Source organism: Grammomys surdaster, unplaced genomic scaffold (genome assembly GCF_004785775.1).
Source record: "Grammomys surdaster isolate TR1022 unplaced genomic scaffold, NIH_TR_1.0 126178, whole genome shotgun sequence".
Classification (NCBI taxonomy): domain Eukaryota; kingdom Metazoa; phylum Chordata; class Mammalia; order Rodentia; family Muridae; genus Grammomys; species Grammomys surdaster.
This window is the reverse complement of record NW_021620984.1, coordinates 9,156,245-9,166,215: the sequence shown is the minus strand read 5'-3', so window position 1 is coordinate 9,166,215 and position 9,971 is coordinate 9,156,245. Positions and strand designations below refer to the sequence as shown.

At 40.9% G+C, this 9,971-nt stretch overlaps 1 protein-coding gene across 2 annotated transcripts in view; it reads right to left on the bottom strand.

The window, feature by feature from the left end:
• Positions 1 to 8,278, bottom strand: part of F11 (coagulation factor XI) — a 32,139-nt gene extending 23,861 nt beyond the window's left edge. The window contains exons 1-3 of one of the 2 annotated variants that reach the window (XM_028757646.1): positions 8,111 to 8,278; positions 7,160 to 7,215; positions 1,538 to 1,700 (exon numbers count right to left, since the gene is read on the bottom strand). In XM_028757646.1, the coding sequence (XP_028613479.1) occupies positions 1,538 to 1,700; positions 7,160 to 7,214 (218 nt within the window). In that variant the 5' untranslated portion in view covers position 7,215; positions 8,111 to 8,278. Of the gene's footprint in view, positions 1 to 1,537; positions 1,701 to 7,159; positions 7,216 to 8,110 lie in introns of those variants that run through there. The other variant, XM_028757647.1, reaches the window with a different exon arrangement.
• Between the last annotated feature and the right edge of the window lie 1,693 nt (positions 8,279 to 9,971).

Sequence of the window (9,971 nt, the reverse complement as noted above, 5' to 3'; positions counted from 1 at the left end):
TCTCTCTCTCTCTCTCTCTCTCTCTCTCTCTCTCTCTCTCTCTCTCTGGTATGTGTGTGTGTGTGTATGATCACATGCATGAGAAAGGCAGACGATGGCATTGAATCACCTGCAGCTGGAGTTACAAATGATTGTAAATCTCTGAGAGTTGGGATAACAAAACTTGGGCCCTTTAGAAGAGAACTTAACCACTAAGCAATCCCTCTAGCCCACACATGGTTACATTATAAAATAATGTTAGAAATACAGAATGTTCTATTTGCAACTGGTTCAACAAAGCCTAAAGTTTTATCCCTGTCTTGCCAATCTCTGTTCTAGATTTCAGAAGAATATTTAATGCTTGTGACAATATGTAACTATCTGAGAAACCAGCAATAACAAACAAAGATATTGGCAACTCAATTTTGCATAAAAGGTTATATATTAAATTTTCAAGTTTAGCATAGAGACATAAATGGATGCAATATCTAATATTTTAAAAATACGAGTAGAGAGGAAAAAACAGCCAAAGGGAACCTGTGATACTTGATGAGAATTTAATTAACAGCTAAAATTAACATTTCAAGTATGTGATAGTATAGACTTTGTTAAGCTTCTTACAGTTTCCTTACAGTGAAATTCATGTTGAAGTATTTAGAGGTTCAGGGCTATGATATTTTAAAATCACAGTCAGTATTTATCTATCACTACATACAGGTAGGTACAGCAAACATGACAGTGTTGGGGTAACCTTCTTTACATTGTATTGTGTCTCTGTATTTTCAATTGTTGATTACTGGCAAAGAGCTAAGTTCTGACAGACTTTTTCATTTCTATGGCCCATCACCAGCTTTCAATTTGTAAGTGCTTGTCCTTCCACACCAGCCCAAACAGCCCACATTGCCATAGGCAACCAAAGAGATGTTCCAACATTGTCTTACTGCTGATTGGTTATTGTAAAGATCTGACAGCCAATACCTGGGACAGGAAGCACAAGGGTGGAACCTGAGAGAGAGAAAGAAAGGCAGGAAGGACTAAAGCAGAGGTGGGAGATTCAGAGGCAGATGGAAAGGAATGGAAGGGAAATAAAGAGTTAGCTACATGGCAGACAAGACAAGTTTAGAGACGAGAGACAGGTGCAGCACCTGGGAGCAACTGGGCGGCAACAGCGGAGACTCTGATAGAGGCAGCAGCGGAGGCAGCAGAGGTGATTCCCCATCTCTGTTCGCACTCTATCCCCTTGGCCTGGACTCCTGCACCTGGCTGGGCCGGAGATCTTTGTAGGAAGCCCTCCGGAACAGGGACCCACAATATACGTTAAATAAATAATATTTAAAAAAAAAAAGATTGAGATCCCAGGAGGCATTGCAGTTTTCCACAAATGTGCCTAAGTGCCATCCTTTTGGAATATTTAATATTTCTATGGAAGGAAACTCACTTTCCAGCCGCTAGCATCCCATTTTGAAAAATGACAAGAGGGGGTTGTAAGTAGGTAATCCACACTGGTGAGTAACTGGCCTTGGAAATCTGTTCCTCTTCAGAGAAACATCAACATTACCATTTGGTAGGATCATCAGAAGACGACTCAGCCATGAACGTGAAGAGCAAGCACCGTGGGTGGTGAGTGCAGACCAGCTGGCAGTATGTGGCACTCGGTGTGAAAACAGTACTTAGGTCACCTCCTTGAAAGCTGATGTCTTTGAAGACCTTAGTGACACATTCTGCGAAGATAAGCGTGGGTGCATATTAATGTGGATTTTAGTGGGCACTTACCTCGTTTACCTAGTCTGTTAAAAAGTCACTGCAAAATGTGCCTGAACTCAGACATCAGATCAGTCAACGCTCTTAGGGTTAGGGTTTTCAGTGAACAGCCTCAGACAGAAATATAAATCACAAACAATATGGTGGCCTCTGTGGCATCACATTTATGAGCGATTGTCTTGAGAAGACTGGTGGAGAAACTCAATGATTTCTCAGCTGTTGGCCAGCAACACATGCTACTCAAGAAACCCCTCCCGGTCAGTAAGAGCTTACTGTATTTTCCTTCATTCATTGTTTTTCCACTGCAACAAACTAAAAGCCAAGACTGATGGCCCCTTGTATGATGTCATGTTAACATTAAAAATGGACTCGTTACCTACCAACATTTGCCAGGAAAAAGTCGTTGACTTCTATTTAGCTAAAACCTTAGATCAGTTTTATTTTTAAAAAGCCCATTTGCATAAGAATTCAAAAGTCCTCTGTTGCTGGAAGAGATACATAGTAATTCATACAGTATGTGACCTTTTAAGGGACTGTTGACTAGTGACTGAATAAAAGGTTACAGTTCTTCACGTAGCCATACATGCCCATGGAGAGGTATTACTAACTCATTTCTCTTTATAACATTGAAAACAAATATCAGGCTCACGTGGAAGTACTTCCAGAATAAAATCTGACTCGAATATGGACTGCTGTAACAGCAATCAGTAAATGTCTTGAAAGGATCTTAGATGCATAGCAGTTAAAACTGTCCTGGGAGGCTTGTAAGACTTAGATAACCAATGAACAACAACAACAAAACAACCTAAAACCACTCTCATGTAGCTTTTCATTGACCCCTAACTGAAATGTGGCACATACATACTTGTATTATTAATGTAATCAATTAACAGGATTAATATTTGTCATGTATGTGATAACATATCACATTCTTATGATTTGTCAATAAGTCAATAATTTGTTGGTTATTTCTATTCAGTTTTAGCACTCCACTAAATCTTGTCACATAAGGTGTTAACTCAGAGCCACAGCTAATTCTGTATTGAATGTTTTCCATTTTAGCTAATCATATTTCAATATAATGAATTTCACCAGTAGCCGTATATATTTTCAGTCCATGCATTTAGAAAACTGATTCCAAAGATAGACTCCCCAGTGTCCATGAGGCTGCTGAAGGGATTTGTGGGGAGGAAGAGCAGCCTCACCACAGATCCATCTCCAAAATTCAACAGAGTTTTGGTAAGGAGCATGGTTTTCTCCACTGTTGGAGAAGAGCTACATGGAGATTAAATTTCTTTTACGTTCTGTGTTGTCTCCCACCAAATCACACTGTGGCTGCTTCCAGCTAACTGGCCGTCTATTCCCACCTCACAGTTTATCTGTTAGCTCTAAAAAAAAAAATTTCAACGTTTTACGATGAAGCCATCACAACACATTAAAACGTTCTTGTCAAGCAGAACACCAGGGTTTGATAAGTTGAATTGTTTTCTAGAGGATTAATAAACGTGCAGTTTTACTTAGGATAGAGCCACTAATCAAATCATTTAACGTATAATATCAGTGTTCATAAACTCAGTACAGTTCCTAGCGCTGATGAGAGTTGCCTCCAGTTTGTATGTTGAAGATTTTGAACGGAAGAGCTGGGGCTGGCGCCTCAAATGTGCCCTCTGCCTCCTGAGTCCCGAGATTACAAGTGTATGACTCCACTCCTGGCGGTGCATCGAGTTTATAGCCTCCTTGCTGATTTTCCTGAGATAATCAGTGCGTTCATCACTTTGAATTTTCCTATGTACGTTACCATATTTATGGGAAGAGTTTTACTGTGGTGCGTAGGATCTCTGATGTAATGTTTCAGGGAAGTGGCAGTAGAGAAGTGAGAAGTGAGACAGTCTCTCAACACATTCATTGGGATATATTCATTGCATAGTGGTGGGTTTCACGGGGCATCAGCATAGACATGAATCGTGTACATTGACGATATTTATTCTTCATATCTCCTCTTTCTCTCCTTCATTCCTCTAGACTCTAGGGCCTAGAGTGTGTCACTTCACCTTTCACCACACACACACACACACACACACACACACACACACACACACACTTGATTTTATGTGTCCGTATAAGGTCTAGAATCCACAAATGTAAGAAAATGTGATATTTATCTTCTTCAATCTGACTTATCTCACTGAATATGATGATGCCCAGTTGCAGCCATCGTCACACAAATGGAACAATTTCATTCCTCACTGGGGCCAAATAAAACAAGGAGAGCACAACGTTGGGTGGGTACGGGATGGGGGATGGGTCTGGGAGGAGTTTGGGGAGTGAAGTGAATATGAGCAAAACACAGTGTATGAAGTTCTCAAAGAATTAGTGGAAACTAAGTAAACAACCTTCTGAGCTAAAAACAGAACAGGCCTCCCCCCACCCCCACTGTGCATACATCCAACATTTGCTCCACGCATTCATCCACTGATGGACACATAAGCAGACTCCCTAAGTTAGTAGTTGTGAATAACTTTCCATGCTGGTGAGGCTGTGGGAAACATCAAAATCTGTAATGAGATTTCACAGACAACTAAAAGTAGAACTGTACCCGTCCTGGGAATGTCCATGATGGACCCTAAGACAGCATCCGAAGGAAGATGCTTGCACCTCTCTGTTCCCTGTTTTCTGTTCATGGTAGCCAAGTTGTGGATATTCTTGCCTTACCCAGTACCTCAGGGAAACACTTTTTCAGTCACCATTATGTATGAGATTTCTTGAAAACTTCTGGGTTGAATTTTTTTCTGAGTTTTCTTGTTGTTGTTTTATGATACTATTTGCTCGTTGTGAAAGTTCTGAGTTTGCTAACCTATTTTATTATGAGTAAAATTTTATTAAGATAAAAATATTAAATATTAAACATTAAATAAAAACTTGCTGCATGTATCAATGTGTTAGATTATTTTAATTTTGTTTTTCTACAGCAAAATATCTATGACATAAAGTTTGCCACTTTGGCCTTTTTCAGGTATGTAGAGCTGTGGAGTGAAGTACGAACATTATGTACAATTATTACCACCCCTATTCTAGAATTGCTTCAGTTTTTTCCAACTGGTAATTTGTACGCATTAAATGATCATTAGCATTAAACCCTGGTCAGCTCTCTTCAGTCTTCTGTTTCTCTGAAATTGGCGTCTCTGGGCACCAAACGTTAGTGGAATCATTTGTAAAGGACTCATTTCATTTAGTATACTAAACCCCAGTGTGAGGTAGAATTTCCTTCCTCTCACGCTGAAAAATATCCCGTTTTGCATTGCATGTGCATATTGTAGCATTGTATTTTGTTTACCCTCCTGTCCACTGATGAGTATTCCCGTTCTATTGTAACAGGACTGAGTGTGCTTCAAATGTCCACGTGTTTCTACCTTGCTGGTACTCTGCCCGACAGCAGGAAGACAAATGACACGTCTCTGTAGGAGTCTCTTCCTTTACTTCCTTTGGGTCTACATTGAATCCATTGATTCCTTTTTTAGATTTAAAGTAGCCCCTCACTCCTGGAATCAAGCAAGCTTTGCCACAGTAGGCCAATATAATTGGTCTTTTAATTTTCTTTCTTTAAAAAAAAAGATTAAATTTTTTTTATTGTGTACATATGTATATATGTATGTATGTATGTATGTATGTATGCTACGTGTGTTTGTGTGTGTGTGGTATGTACCCACAGAAGCCAGAGGTGGGTGTTGGATTTCTGGAAGCTAGAGTCACAGGAAGTTGTGAGCTACCTAACGTGGGTGCTGTGAACTGAACTGAGTCCCATGCAAGAGCAGTAAGCGCTCTTAACTCCTGAGCCATCTCTCTAATCTCCCGTTTATTTTTCTTTAATATATGCATTGGATGGTTTGGCACAGACGATTTTGAGACGGTTTTTGAGAGACAGAACCTTGTTATGTAGCCCCATCCTGGCCTCGAACTTTCAATCATCTTGCCCCAACTTTCTAGGTTCTGGGATTCTAAATATGATACAACCACAATGGATAATATTTTGTCAGTTATATTTACATATATATTCATAAGCAAAAATAAACAACAACAAAAACAAAAGTACAGTAAAAATAACAATGGGGTTCCAAAACACTGACAATGAAGGAATAACCTGAATATCGATCTAATCATAGAGAAAAAATGAAGCTATAAATTCTATAGTTTAACCTGTTACATAATGTTTATTTTATTCTAGATCTGCTATTGTTCATATATGCTATACCAAAAAGAACTAAATATACTTAAAAGCCAGTGACAGTCTCAGGTATTCAATATAACATAAATAAAATATTTTTTAAAAAGTGCTTACATTTTTATTTCAAATAAAGAATAAGCCTGGGGTGAAAAATACACTAAGTTGTTAAGATCAGTATTGATGAAGTAACTTCCCATTTCACTCTACTGAAGAGCAAGCAAATGTATTTACTGGATGTGATGGAGAATGGAAGCACAGTCGCAATGATTAGATTAGCCCAATGTGTAAGCCATGTATCAATATTTCCATAAGATTTTCAGTCTGGAATTGGTGAGTGAGTGAGTGAGTGTGTCTGTGTGTGTGTGTGTGTGTGTGTGTGTGTGTGAGAGAGAGAGAGAGAGAGAGAGAGAGAGAGAGAGAGAGAGAGAGGTGTGTGTGTGTGTGAGAGAGAGAGAGAGAGAGAGAGAGAGAGAGAGAGGATTGAATGCCTTATGGAATAGTAATCAGTGAGGTGAGTCAAGTCTTCTCTTTCTAATGTTGCTCTTAGGAGCCATTGTAATGTGTTGTGTAGGCAGATATAGATGCAACTCTACAGACAGATATAACTAGCATTCAGATGATAGAAGTGTAGACTCTTTGTAATTCTGAATTTAAATCTTTTTCTTCTTTTGACCCATTAAAAGGGAGCCTTAGCTGGAAACTAAAGGATTCTATTTCCTTCCCTGAAGTTCACAGCATGGAATTATTCTGCAATATATGGGAACTAGAATGTAATTTCTCTTTGTGAACTTACACTGTTTCCTGTACTACAGGTCAGGGAATGAGCTATTTCTGGGACATACTTAAATATTGAAGAGAGTCCTTTAAAATGTGATAAAGATGCTGAGGTATAACTCTTCACAGTTGATGGCTTCTGACTGGGTAAGGGGGTGGGGATGGGAGTGGGGGAAGGGAAAGAGTTTTCTTTAAGGGGCTGAGAGTCACTGTGAGTTTGACCATGTTCCCAAGAGGATATTCTCAATACAAATTGGACTTGATGGGTTTTTTTTCGGGGGGAGGGAGGGTACCGGGGAGGGCTCAAGGGTGGGAGGGTGAACTTAGGAGGAATGTGAAGTGAATGTGATTGGGGTGCGTTGTATGAAATTCTCAAATAATAAAAACATTATGTAGGGAGAAAATAGATAAAGCAACACTTACCACTAGAAACTGAAGCAAAAAAGATAAAATGTAACACTTGATGTAATGAGGACATCCTACAAAGAGAAGAATGTCACTGATTTTAGAACAAAGTGTATAAATTTACAAGTTTACCAGCGTCAGAATTTACCCAGAATGAGAGAAGCATCTCCCTAGGTGGTATTCACGGGGTCCCCGTGTTAGGACAACCCCAACACAGTGTGGGCTGCTCAGCCTTGTCAGAGTTCTGTAGAAGTCACAATGGACACTCCCTCCTCCCTGCCCCCTCTCCATCCCTACCTCACTCCCAACTATGAAACCCTCAGTCACCGTCAGTCATCTGCACCCCTCCCTAACCCAGTTTCCCATTTTTATTTTCTCTTTCAACTCATTTTTTCTTTCCAATTTTAGGCTCTCTCTCTCTCTCTCTCTCTCTCTCTCTCTCTCTCTCTCTCTCTCTCTCTTTTCTCTTTCCCTCTGTGTGTGTGTTTGTGAATGCATGTATGTGAGTGTGAGTGATACAGATCAAAGAGCTCTGAATGATTATCCTCCTTACAACAGTTTCTATTTTTAAAAGAAAAAAAATAACGGCAAAGTCATTAATATATTGTCTTGGCCACTTGTATATGCCCTATTAAATACTGAACAGGCTGTTAACACACATACACACACACACACACACACACACACAAACACACATACCCCTTCATACCCAGTCCTTGTATTGCACTTGAATCTCTTTTTCTTAAAAATTAATTCTTACTACCAGTTCCTAATCTTCCCTTCTGCCTCCACAGAAGTTTACTATAGTTTACTCTAGAGGGTGACTAAGGATGTCTATAATACAAAATTAGATACATTTTAGAAATCAATCTCTCTACAGAAAAAAGCTACGCCCTCATTCCAGAAGAGGGGGCATTAACAGACAACAACAGTAAGTGGTTGAGAGAAATGCTCGTTTTGAAGCAGTACCTGCAGATACTTCTCTGCCTTTGTTGCAGTCCTCGGAGGAGTGTTTTCTTTCTCTGCTATATAGTCTTGTTCTTTTTCTACATGAGATTGTGTGGGACACTGTTACTTAAATGTTTACTTGTGCTGGTTTCCTTTGTCATGTGACATCCTGTCTTTGCACAGCGAGTCTAGCATCTGAGAATGTCCTTTTGGTCTCTGCTACTGAAAGCTCTGCCCAGAAAAGCAGGTAACTCTTTCAACACACCAATTTTGTGTTTTCTTTCGACCGTATATTCAAATAAGCAATACACACTGAGAGGGCTGGAAAATCTGAGGTTGTCTGTGCACTTTAGACGTTGGGATACTCACAGTGTACTCCATAGACCCAAAGAAGCTAAATAAGAAGTAAGGTCCCAGCGAGGATGCTTGAATCTCACTTACAAGAGGGAATAAAATAGTCATAGGAGGCAGATGGAGGGAGGGAACTGGGTGGGAGAGGGAATGGGGAGGGGAATGGAGGGGGTTCAGGATCAGGTGTGGGGAGGGACAGGAGAGATGGCCAGATGGCCATGAGAATGAATGGAAATCTGCAACTGACAGGGGTGGGGAGGTGAGGAGGGGGATCTTGAGGACATGGCAGAGACCTGGGATAAGGGAGATACTCAAGAATCAATGGAGGTGATCTTAGTTGGGGTTCACAGCATTGAGAATGTTGAACCTGAAAAGGCTACCTCCTGTAGCCAGGCAGGAACCTCAGTTGAGCAATAGGGACACCAACCCGCCCACAAAACTTTTGACCCAAAATTGATCCTGTCTACAAGAAATGTTGAGATGAAGGATGGATCAGAGACTGGGGAATGGCCCAACAATAACCAGCCCAAATAGCGACCCATCCCATGGGCAAGCACCAATTTCTGACACTATTAATGCTATGCTTGCAGACAGGAGTCTAGAAAGCCTGTCTTCTGAGAGGCTCCACCCAGCAGCTGATTCAGATGGATGCAGAGACCCATAGTCACACAGTGGATGGAGCTTGGGGACTCTCGTGGAAGAGTTGTGGGAAAGACTGAGGGCCCCACAACTCTACAGGAAGACCAACAGAGTCAACTAACCTGAATCCTTGGGGCTTTAAGAGACTGAACTACCAACCAAAGAACATACATGGGCTAGACCTAGGCCTCCCCACGCACATGTAGCAGATGTGCAGCTTGGTCTTCATGTGGGTCCTGAACAGCTGTGTCAACTTGACATGAGTTGGAGTCAGCAGAGAGAGGGGAGCCTTGGTTGAGGAAATGTCTCCATGAGGATCATCTGAAAGGCATTTTCTCAATTGGTGATCAGTGGGGGAGGGCACAGCCTATTATGAGTGGTCCCATGCCTGGGCTGGTGGCCCTGGATTCTATCAGAAAGCAGGCTGAGCAAGCCATGGGAAGCAAGGCAGTAAGCAGCTCCCTCCATGCCTCTGCATCAGCTCCTGCCTCCTTGATCCTGCTTTGCTTGAGTTTCTGTCCTGACTTCCTTCAATAATGAACAACAATAAGAAAAGTGTAAGCCAAATAAATCCTTTCCTCTCCAATTTGCTTTTGGTCATGATATTTCATCACAGCAATAGAAACTCTAACTAAGAGCTAGGTGTGGTGACACACAACCTGTTAATCCCAGTATTCAGGAGGCAGAGGAACCTCAGTCAATGTGAGTTCAAGGCCAGCCAAGTCTCCATAGTGAGCTCCAGGATAGCCTAGATAGACTACAAAGATAAGAGATACCCTGTGCCTCCCAAAAAAACCAAAAAATTAACTATAAAAATTGCTTCATGTTTTCCTGTTATTCTATAAACACACACACACACACACACACACACACACACACACACACACACACA